The following is a 12,359-nucleotide window of genomic DNA, read 5'->3' on the forward strand; positions in this document are numbered from 1 at the left end:
CCACCACTTCATGATAAAGGACACAAATTTTTTCCTAGGTCAGGGAACATAACTCCTACAATACTGAATGAATCTGGATGCGAAACCCCAGATGCGCAACTGCACATACTGACCAACATTCCTTTAAACTTTGGTGACTCTAGGACAAATACTTTTGGAGCTATGCGCGACACAACATTAAAATGATCAATTTTTAACTACCGTAAGTCAGGGGCCATAACTCCTACAAGACTGAATTAATCCGGAAGCGAAACCCCAAGTGCATAACTGCACATGCTGACCAACATTCCTGTAAAATCTGATGACTCTACGTCAAATACTTTTGGAGCTAGGCGCGACACAACATTAAAATGACTAATTTTTTACCAAGTCAGGGGCCATAACTCCTACATGACTTAATGAATCCGGACGCGAAACCCCAGGTGCACAACTATACATGCTGATCAACATTCCTGTAAAGTTTTGTGACTCTCTATCAAATACTTTTGGAGCTACGTGCGACACAACACTAAAATGACCAATTTTTACAAAGTCAGGGGCCATAACTCCTACATGACTGAATGAATCAGGACGCGAAACCCCAGATGCACAACTACACATGCTGACCAACATTCCTGTAAAGTTTTGTGACTCTACGTCAAATACTTTTGGAGCTAGGCGCGACACAACATTCTCGGAAGGATGGACGGACGGATGGACAAGAGCAAATCTATATGCCCCCCTCCCCACCCACCAAAAGTGGGAGCATAAAAAAAAATGTCCCTTAACTCTGCAATTTTTTCTTCTGAAAGTACCTAACATGCACCTTGCACAACTACTGTTGTTACTGATCACTTGTGTGAAGTTTCATTAAATTGTGTCAAGGTGATGAGTAGAGCTGGTGCGCACAAGACTGTGTCTATGGACGGGCAGATGGAGAGACAGACAACCTGAAACCAGTATAACCCCCTTACCACTTCACTGTCAGGGTGTACAATAAAAGTTAAAATGTACTTACTTATGCAATCACTCTTAAATTTTCTGCCAGTCTCTTGTGTTGTTTTACCACTATCACACTGTATACATGAATCTGCCATTACATTAGGGTTGTATTTGCCAATCTCACATGAGTTACAGCTGACAACTCCTGTGTCTGCGTCAGTGATAAAATACTGTCCAGGTGGACAAAGAGCTAAAAAAATATGACATATTCATAAAAGAACATTAAGTAATGAAATGATTAGTTATTATACTAATTGTATCAGAAAAACATACGAGGTGTGGAATAAATTCTTAAGGTTTTAGACACAACAGCTTCATTTCATAGGGTCAATAAATCATTGGGTTCAAATTTGAAGGCGTTTCTTCAAATGTGGGGAATTGTTAATTTTATTTTTAAAGAAGCATGTGTATAATGTTTATGTGTAAATTGCATATGCATATAATGTGTATATTGCAGATGTGAATATCAGAACAATGATACTGGACATTGTGTGTAGGACAAAATCCCCTGCGGACAAAATCCCCTTCGCTCATTTTTGCATAGGTGGACAAAACCCCCTTCATCGTTTTTACAAGGAGGACAAAATCCCCATGATGAAGTTTGCAAGGAGGACAAAAAACCCTTCAAGTTTTTTAAAGGGAGGACAAAACCCCCTTTGCTTTTTTCACAAGGGTGAAAAAGAAAATGCGAAGGGGGTTTTGTCAGCCTTTCTAAAAAAACATGGAGGTTTTGTCTGCCTTGTAAAATACAGCAAAGGGTTTTTTTTCCTCCTTGTAAAAATGATGAAGGGGATTTTGTCCGCCTATGCAAAAATGAGTAAAGGGGGTTTTGTCTGCAGGGGATTTTGTCCAGATCCGCTGGACATCACTTTATAAAATGGCTCTTTGAAGACTGAATGAAAACTATTTGACTTAGATGGTGGACAAGGCTAATTTGCAGATTTCAAGTAATTCAAGGGCCATAACTCAAGACTGCCTGAGGCAATCTTGCTGGTTATCAAACATGGCCGAGATATTATGCCCACAAACATTGTCACCATGTTTGGTGAAGATTTGATGAGAACTGTTTGACTTAGGGAGCGGCATTACTAAAAAAAACATGGAGGTTTTGCCTGCCTTGTAAAATACAGCAAAGGGGTTTTTTTCCTCCTTGTAAAAATGATGAAGGGGATTTTGTCCGCCTATGCAAAAATGAGTAAAGGGGGTTTTGTCTGCAGGGGATTTTGTCCAGATCCGCTGGACATCACTTTATAAAATGGCTCTTTGAAGACTGAATGAAAACTATTTGACTTAGATGGTGGACAAGGCTAATTTGCAGATTTCTAGTAATTCAAGGGCCATAACTCAAGACTGCCTGAGGCAATCTTGCTGGTTATCAAACATGGCCGAGATATTATGCCCACAAACACTGTCACCATGTTTGGTGAAGATTGGATGAGAACTGTTTGACTTAGGGAGCGGACATGCTTTCTGATGCCGATTGCCCGCCGCCCCCCACAGGTGTTCACATATAAAGCCCCGCTCTTTCAGAGACGGTCGTATAAAAATTCAGGGAACACCCCTATGAATAATATATAGTATTGCTTAAACTGAATGATGGTTCAGTCCATTTTAGAAATTTAGCAGCCTAAAGTTAAATATTAATAAATAATTAAATAATATCAGAAGTAATCTTTTAAAGCCAAACTTACTTTCAGAACAATCATCAGCTGAAGTGGAACCTTTACGTGCAGTGGTTTTACCAGAGATGCACGCTGTGCATGCCTGATCATTTCCTTCCTCCACCTTGAAAAATCCAATCTTGCATTCAGAACAGGTCTTTGTTGCACCGTCAAACTCATTTCCTGCCTGGCAGATTGCTAAAAAATGAATTTTGTTGATTTTTTTTCCAGTAATATGCTCAGTTCATAATTATAAACTGCAATATCTAGTATGACCTTCATTAAAACCAAATGAATGAAAGTTCCATGTGAATGAAAGTTCTGAACCAGATATGAAGAGAAAATAGATGAAATAAATGTACTGTTTAGAGTAAACAAAAACATTATAAGTACAAATGGCCTTGTCTTTTTAAAAGTATAAATCTTATACTTGCTAACTGTTCAAGGTAAATCTGCATGATTATTACCTGAAAAAAACTCAACATTAACCTTAAAAAGAACTGCAAAACCTTCTTTGACCTGAAAAAATTACAATACTTACTTCTACCTGAAAAACTATATCACACTAACTTTGACCTTAAGAACTGCAACATCCACTATGACTTGAAAAACTACACAACATTTTTGAGCTGAAAAACTACAGTACTAACTTTGAACTTAAACTACACATCATTTTGACCTGAAAAACTACAGTACTAAATCGACTTTGACCTTAAAAACATGAAACACCTGAAAAACGATACCCTAACTTTGACCTTTATAAAGTTTCTATGACCTGAAAGAACTAAAACACCTCCCTTGACCTGAAAAAAACTACAACACTTACGTATACACTGAGAATCAGATGTAGAGCCTGTGGATTCTGTGAATGATTTGTCTGGACAATCTTTACACTCTGTCTTGCCGGTCATATCCTGGTAAGTGTTGGCTGCACATGCTGTACAAGTTCCAACAGAGGATCCATACTTGCCTGCTGGACACGATGCTGGATAAAAGAATCAGGACAAATAATCACAAAGGTCTGTACTTTCCCAAATGTTCCTTTACAAGGATGCTGACAAAGTAGTTTCAAACAAGGACATAAAATTAGGAACAGTTCACAGCATTTACAGCAATATTTCTTGAAAAAAAGAACTGATTTGAAGTTTTTTTTATAACTATGCAAGTAATTATTTAGTATACCAGCTTTGATTCAAAATTTAGAAGCCATTTAAATTACCCAAGTTCATAAATATTCTCATTAGTGCCCATGGCATGGGCCCATGCTTTATTTAAGCACCCACCACACAGAGAAACTAGAATGTGTCTGTAGGACACAGGGTGTGACCCCCACTGGTACATTTGTCACAAATAAGGGGCAATAATTCAAATGTTTGCAGTGTTAATGGGTTTTAGCCTAAACTAACATTTTATGAAAAGGATTCATTATTCTATGCCACATATTTTTGAGCCATGAGCATCACAAACAAAAAATCCACTATTTTTGCTATTTCAAGGGCCATAACTCTGTAATAAGCTAGGTGCATCACAAAGATTCTCAAGAAGAATGCCAAGTGTGCAAAGACACATCATGATAAAGACTCAAGCAAAGTTTCATGAATTCACATTAAATACTTTTTGAGCTAGGCACATAATTAGGTGAAAATGTGCAATTTTTTACTATTTCAGGGGCCATAACATAAAAAAATCGGGGGTGGAGCCAGCCAAAAAATAAGAAGTGTGCAAGTTTATATCATGATAAACCTTATGCAAGTTTTCAACCATTTATATTCAATACTTTTTGAGCTAGGTGCATGACAAAGTGAAAATGTGCATTTTTTATTATTTCAGGGGCAATAACTCTGAAAATAGGGGGCGTAGCCACACAAAAAATAGGAGGTGCGCAAGTTCATATCACGATAAAGACTCATACAGGTTTAATCAATTTATATGAAACACTTTTTGAGCTAGGCGCGTCACAAGAAAATGAAAATGTGTATTTTTGACGATTTCTGGGGCCATAACTCTGAAAATAGGGGGCAGACAAAAACAAAAAATAGGAGGTGCGCAAGTTCATATCATGATTAAGACTGATGCAAAGTTTCATGAATCTATATCAAATACTTTTTGAGCTTGTCACAAGGTTAAAATGTGCATTTTTTGCTATTTCAGGGGTGGTTACTCTAAAAATAGGGGGCGGAGCCAGATGAAAAATAGGAGGTGTGCAAGCTCATATCATGATAAAGACTCATGCAAGATTTCATCAATCTATATGAAATACTTTTTGAGCAAACTGCGGATGGACGGACGGATGCACGATCATGGGGGGCACAAAAATACTTCTTATTTGTCATTTTAACCAAATGTAACTAACAAGTAACAAGAAAAAGTCAGTTAATAATCTCTTTTATCAGAATTATATGCAAATGTTTAAGTGTGACCTGATTATGACCATTTCAATTTCTGAACAACTTGAACAAAATTTCAACCTTGTTCATTTGTCCCTCGTATAATAGTAGACAGAAAAAGACTTGATAAAACATAAAAGACTTACTACATATCCCATTTACAAGCTCTTCTCCCAAACCACACAAGTCTACTGTTGTGACATTTTCAAAGCTCATGAAGATAATCTCCAAATCCTGTGAAAGGTAAAAATAGAAACTATTCACTTTTAAGACCCTAAGGATGATAAACACGTTAGATATAGAATCTATCTATTATTTGCTTACATCACACTGACACAATTATAGGTCACATGGCAACTTGAAGCTTCTGATGCTGGAGAAAGACCCCAGGTGCCACTTGAATGACCTAGCTGAATAGCCTTGTCACATGAATAAATCTTACACCCTAAGAAAGCTTGCATGCTTAGTTCAACAGGGCGAGTATAGATCTATGCATCACAAAATTGTGAGTATAATTTGTAAGAGAGGTGTTTGTTCACTTTCAAGATTTGATAAAAGACACTGAGTCTGAAACCATTCCTCCTCCAACTCTGATTCCTATAGATAAGCTGGCAGTTACTTGTGGAGAACAGGCTATTACTCATACAGAATCCAAGATACTGGTAGGGTTAAGTCTCCACTGTTATGGTGTTGGGGGTTGGGGAGGAGAGGGGGTGGGGGGCAAGTGATTTGAAGTCAGCAACCTTAATCACTCTACTATTGAGGCCCACATAAACAAATTTAAAATTATAATTCATACAAAGATCAGTAATAATATGCTACAGAATATGACTTGATTTTTTATTCAGTGTGAATTGAGACAAGGGCAGAATGTCAGTGTTGCAGGTCTGCACCCATAAGTAGTGACATTTGACTATTCTGAAGTAGTGACTGCACTGAAGTAGTGACAACTGACTATACTTATGTAATGACATTAGATTACACTGAAGTAATGACACTGGATAACACTGAAGTAGTATCATTTGACCACATTGAAAAAGTGACATTTGACTACCCTGACGTAGTAACATTTGACCACATTGATGTAGTATCTTTTGACCACATTCAAGCAGTGAAACTGACCACATTGAGGAAGTGACATTTGGACACTGAAGTAGTGACATTTGACACTACTGGAGTAGTGACATTTCATTACACTGAAGTCATGACACATGCCATAATTTTTCAGAACGTTTCCGAGATTCTGAGTTAAAATTTCCGGGATTTTTACCTTTTGTCCGGGACATACACCGTGACACTGGTATTCATTTGTTTCATGCAAAAATATCATGATATTACATGTAGTTTCCCGAGATCAACAATGTTCACTCGCTTGTATTTATGTGCTGCAACTGTCGTCTAGATTTCTAAGGGAGGTAAATACATGTACAGGTAATACACATCTATAGTTCTGCACGTGAATTTACTGCGTTCCCAAGGTGAACAGAATTAGGAGGCTTACTTAGACTCTTCCACGCGTTAGATAAGACAGATCAGTGTAACAGACTATAGGCTTACTATATACGAAGAATCAACCTGGTCATCGTGATTTAGATTCTAGCTAATTTGGTATCATTCTAAAGCTTAAACACTCATCTAATAATTAAATTGAATCCTTAAAGGAATAAAATAAATCTTGTAGATAAAATCGACAATATAAAATATTTGGAGTCGGGTCAATTTTCATGGGTCGGTCGGCAAAGGCATTCAACATTTTAATTTAGAATATATGTGACAATCGATCTAGATCTTAAATGATTACAACCGTTTAAAATAATTATCGTTTGATTGACCGTTTTCAATAATCTCTTCCATAAAGGCTACATGTAGCTTTATTGCCAACGTGCTAAAAACAAAGAAATTTACGACTTTGTTCCTAATTTAAGTATCATAAAACAGTTCTTGATTGCATAATCCTGTCAGTTCTTAATCAGGGTCATCATAATAACTGACTGTAATTTAATCAGTGTCATCAAAAGATCGTCGCGTGATCAAAGCGGGCTTAATCAACACGTGTCCCGCTCGAGGGCATGAAACTGATTAGGAATAAACAATGTGACACCGCGGACTGTTTATTGTGTAAAATTCAACAGTTTATAGACAAAAAACAAGTTTTTGGGGGATTATTATTATTTGTTCCTGTATTTTTATTTTTCCGGGACATTTCAACCCTGTCCGGGACACCGGGATGAGTATGTAATTTCCGGGACAATCCCGGACAATCCGGGATGTATCACATGTATGCATGACATTTTATTCATTTATCTATTTGTTGGGTTTGATGACACACAGACACAATTATAGGTCATATGGTGACTGCAGTTTTGATGGTGAAGGAAGACCCTAGGTGCCTCTCCTTGCATTATCTCATCATGAGGGGGCACCTGGGTAAAACCACAAACTTTCCGTAACCCAGCTGGATGGCTTCCTCATATTACTACAATGAAGTAGTGACATTTAACTACACTGAAGTAGGGACGTTGAGTTTTGACTACATTTAATTTTTTTTGACATCTGGCTACATTGAAGAAATGACATTTGACTAAACTGAAGTTGCGACCTAACCACACTGAAGAAGTGACTTTTGACCTAACTGAAGTAGTGAGATCTGGCTAAACTCTAGTAGAAACATTTGACTACACTAAGTAGTGACAAATGACTACAGTGAAGTAGAGACATTCGACCACAATGACGTCATGACATCTGACTACAATAAAGTAGTGACATTTGACTACACTGAAGTAGTAACATTTCATTACTCTGAAGTAGTGATATTTCATTATACTGATGTAGTGACATTTGACTACACTGACAGAGAGATAACTGACTACTGTCTCAAAAATCCCAATTGATGACGTGTGTACAGTGAAACAGAAAAAATTGAGAATCCTGACCCAGAAGTTTCAGGCTGATGATAAGTTATAAAACAATGTTTGAAAACCAGTCTAGGAGCTCTGGAATCTGATTGGTTATTCCTGATATCAAATTTGAAGCTGACCGATGGCAAGGTTGCATTCTTAAACTGGCGTAAAAACATACTCATTAAGTCCTTGACAGGAATGTGAGCAGGAATCAACTGTATGGGTAAGGATAACAGAAACTGTCAAAGGAGACAGTGGGTTCAACTATTTCGATGCTGGATATTGAAACTTGGCAAATCTGAGGAAGATAGAGCTGTTACTGGAGTATTTAATGACTCCAATGTGGATGAAGATATTGGGCAATAGCGTGGGTCTGTGTCAAAAGTATTACGTAATAAGAGAGTTAAAGATAAAAGTGTCTCAAAACATTAAAATAAAGTATTTTTATTTGGTTTAATGTCGCACCAACATAATTATAGGTCATATGGCAACTTTCTAGCTTTGGTAGTGGAGGAAGACCCCAGATGCCCCTTTGTGCATTATTTCATTACAAGCGGGCACCTAGTTAGAACCACCATCCTTCTGTAAGCAACCTAGATGGCTTCCTCACATGAAGAATTCAACACCATGCGTAAAGCACTAACTCACATTAATTAAGTATAATTCTAAGCAAAAAGGGGGCACAATTTATGAAATATTGGAACAAGAATGATGCACCTTGTGTCATATGATGTGGGCAATCAGGTGGAACAAACATTTTAAGTTTGAATCAAATAAAGTTAGTAATAACTGAGATAGAGTGAAACTACACCAAAACTTTAACTTGAAATTGTACATAAAAAGGAGCATAATTCATGAAAAGTTGGTGCTAGAGTTATGGACCTTGTGTCATATGATGTGGGTGATAATGTGGAACAATTATTTAAAGTTTGAATCAATTCCATTTAGTTATAACTGATACACATTGAAAGGGCAGCAAAACTTTAACCGAAAATTCTAAGTAACAAGAAGGCCAAGATGGCCCTAGGTTGCTCACCTGAATAACACACCATAACAATGTAAACATGTTTTACCTAGTGATTTCATGGAGACAAAATATTCTCACCAATTTTCATTAAGACTGGACCACAAAATGTGGCCTTTTGAGTGTAAACAAGTGTTTTCTTTTAATTGACCTAGTGACCTATTTTTTTATCCAACATGACCTAGATTCAAACCTGTCTAAATATTCATAAAAACAAACATTTTGAAATGGTTCAGGAAGATTGGAGCAAAAAATTGGCCTCTACAGGGTATACAAGCTTTTTCTTTAATTTGACCTAGTTTTTGATCCAATATGACCCAGATTTTAAATCATCCAGGACTTCATGATAACAAATATTCTGACCAAATTCTATGAAGATTGAATAAAAATATGGCCCATAAGGTGTAAACAAGCATACTCTTTTATTTGACCTGGTGACCTTTTTTTTGACCCTACATGACCCAGATAAAAATTCATGCAATATTTCATGCAGAAAAACATTCTGACCAAGTTTCATGCTTTTCAAATGAACAACAGTGTTAACAAGCTTGCTTTGATTTGATTGGGTGATCTAGCTTTTGACACCATATGACGCAGTTTCGAACTTGGCCTAGAAATGATAAATATATACATTCTGACCAATTTTCATGAAGACAGGGTCATAAATGTGGCCTCTAGATTGTTAACTAGCTTTTCCTTTGATTTGACCTGATGACCTAGTTTTTGACCTGACATGACACAGTTTTGATAGAGATCATCAAAATAATCATTCTGTGCAAGATTGTATCAAATCAAGGCATAAATTAAACCTCTATATGGCTAAACAGGCCAAAATGAAACAATTTGCCCCTTTCAAGAGCAGTAACTCTAAAACCCATGAAGGAATCTAGCCAACTTTCAAAAGGAACCAAGACCGTATTATGACTTGAGGTCTGTGCAAGTGTGATTAAAATCAAATATAAAATGTCACTTCTATCTTGTTCACAAGGTAAAAATTAACAAATTTTGGCTTTTCCAGGGGTCAATCAGAAGCTGTAACTTAAGGACCTATAACTGGATATGACAAATTCACCATGGAATCCAACATTTATTGTTGCTGAAAATATTTTGCAAGTTTGCATCAAATCAAACTAACACAGAGTCTCTTTATGGCTGCAAAAGCCAAAATAGCAAATTTTGGCCCTTTGAGGGGCCAAAACTCTGAAACCCATGATGGAATCTAGCCAATTTTCAAAGGAATACAGATCTTATACCAATACAAGTTGTGTGAAAGTTTGATTACAGTTGATTGCAAAATGTGGTCTGTATCATGTTCACGAACCAAAAAGTACAAATTTTGGACCTATAAGGGGCCATAACTCTAGAACCCATGGTGGGTCTAGCCAGTTCACACAAGGAACCAAGATATTAATACAAATTGTGTGCAAGTCTGATTTAAGTTGATTGCAAAATGTGGTCTTTATCGTGTTCACAAGCCAAAAGTAGCAAATTTTTGCCCTTTAAGGGGGCATAACTCTAAAACCTATGATGGGATCTTGCTAGTTTTCGAAAGGAACTGAGATATTATGCTAATACAAGTTGTGTGCATGTCTGATTAAAATTGATTGCAAATATGGTAGCTATCATGTTCACAAGAAATTGTGGACAGACCGATGATGCACGGTTGGCAGATGGACGGACCCACAAAAGCTCATCCAAGGTTAGAATTAAAATTTCAACTTGTTATTTATCAACTTTATTTAAAATTTTGTTCCAACAGTTTTAGGCAGAAACAAGGCTCTGATCGGTAAGCAAGTGTAGTGCAAAACATGGTTTTTCAATTAAATATTGTGCGCGCATACAGGTAGTTACCATGCAGTGTAATCAAAATCTGCAAACAATTCAAGCACTATATAGAAACATCATCAATCAGTGAGTACCCTGCAAAATATCATCATTAAATACGTATTTCGAGGGTTGAGCACGAAACTATTGTATCTTTTTCTTTATTTATATACAGTTACAATAGTTTCGCACTCAGCCCACGATTTACAGCTGATCAAAACTGAAAGTTAAGAAATCAATGCTTCGTATCTATTTGAGGTTTTGCAGTCGCAAAATTTTACAAGCTTGGGCAAGTCACCCTAATTTTTTTTCAAAATGTACACGCATTTTGCAAGTATGCAAGCTTAAACGAACTCTGTTAACTTGTCACTATGTGACAGGTGAGCTAACAAGAGCTGTCCGTAAGACAGCGCGCTCCACTATTCGGGGTTTGACAGTAAAATAAATATATGTCTGAATAAGAAACCTCTACTATAAAAGGAAGATATACCAAGGGGTATAATTCCATCAAATATACAAATTTGAGTTATTAGGATTGTTACAACGCATGCAGATGATGATGATAAAGACATATTTTGAGTTTCAAGTCATTATCTTATATAGTACCAAAGTTATGTCCAGAAAACCAAGTTTGTAAAACATTTAAGTATAAAAGGGGCATAATTTGGTCAAAAATAAAAACCAGTGTTATGGGGATTGTTACCATACATGCAGATGATGACGATAAAGATACATTTTAAGTTTCAAGTCTTTATCTTATATTGCATTAAGGTAATATCCAGAAAGCCAAGATTGCAAAAAAGTTTAAGTATAAAAGGGGCATAATTCTGTCAAAAACACAATTAGAGTTATGGTGTATGTAGCCACACATGCAGACGATTATAAACAAATACTTTTAATTTCAAGTCATTATCTTTTAAAGTACCAAAGATATGTCTATAAACGAAGCTTTTGAAAAAATTTAACATGAAAATAATTCAAAGTATAACCCCTTGGTGACCTTGACCTTGGGTATAATGGGCCCAGCCTCTACACATACATTGCAAGTATAATGGACAATGTTTATGTAAACTTACAGTATGATATAAGCAAAAGTAACAAAGATATAACAGAAAAACAAATGTTGCCGAAAAACCTTAAAAATAACCTAAGTATAAGACCTTGGTGACCTTGACCTTAAGTATAATGGGCCCAGTCCCTACACATACCTTGTTTGTATGCTGGACAATGTTTATGTAAAGGTACAGTAAGATATAAGCAATAGTAACAAAGATATGACTGAAAAACAAAGGTTGCCGAAAAACTTTAACCTTAAAAATAACCTAAGTATAATAGCTTGGTGACCTTGACCTTGGGTGTAATGGGCTCAGTCCCTACACATACTTTGTTTGTATACTGGACAATGTTTATGTGAAACTAGAGCTATCACTAAAGGTGATGAATGTACCCCCCGCATGCACTGACACAGTACATTGCAATTTGACGCACACAAGATTGCATAATTATGTGGACTGTATGTATATAGACTGTATGTATACAGTATAGTAACAAAAAACAAAGTCCCATAACTATGCAGAATATT

General features: G+C 36.5%; 1 protein-coding gene across 1 annotated transcript in view; it reads right to left on the bottom strand.

Moving 5' to 3' along the window:
• The window catches only part of LOC123564876 (signal peptide, CUB and EGF-like domain-containing protein 1), a 104,452-nt gene that overhangs the window by 24,938 nt on the left and 67,155 nt on the right, over positions 1-12,359 (bottom strand). The window contains exons 19-22 of the mRNA XM_053527738.1: positions 5,176-5,263; positions 3,469-3,627; positions 2,673-2,840; positions 998-1,171 (exon numbers count right to left, since the gene is read on the bottom strand). Coding sequence (XP_053383713.1) covers positions 998-1,171; positions 2,673-2,840; positions 3,469-3,627; positions 5,176-5,263 — 589 coding nt within the window. The remainder of the gene's footprint in view (positions 1-997; positions 1,172-2,672; positions 2,841-3,468; positions 3,628-5,175; positions 5,264-12,359) is intronic.

The sequence above is a fragment of the Mercenaria mercenaria genome, chromosome 2 (genome assembly GCF_021730395.1).
Source record: "Mercenaria mercenaria strain notata chromosome 2, MADL_Memer_1, whole genome shotgun sequence".
Classification (NCBI taxonomy): Eukaryota; Metazoa; Mollusca; class Bivalvia; order Venerida; family Veneridae; genus Mercenaria; species Mercenaria mercenaria.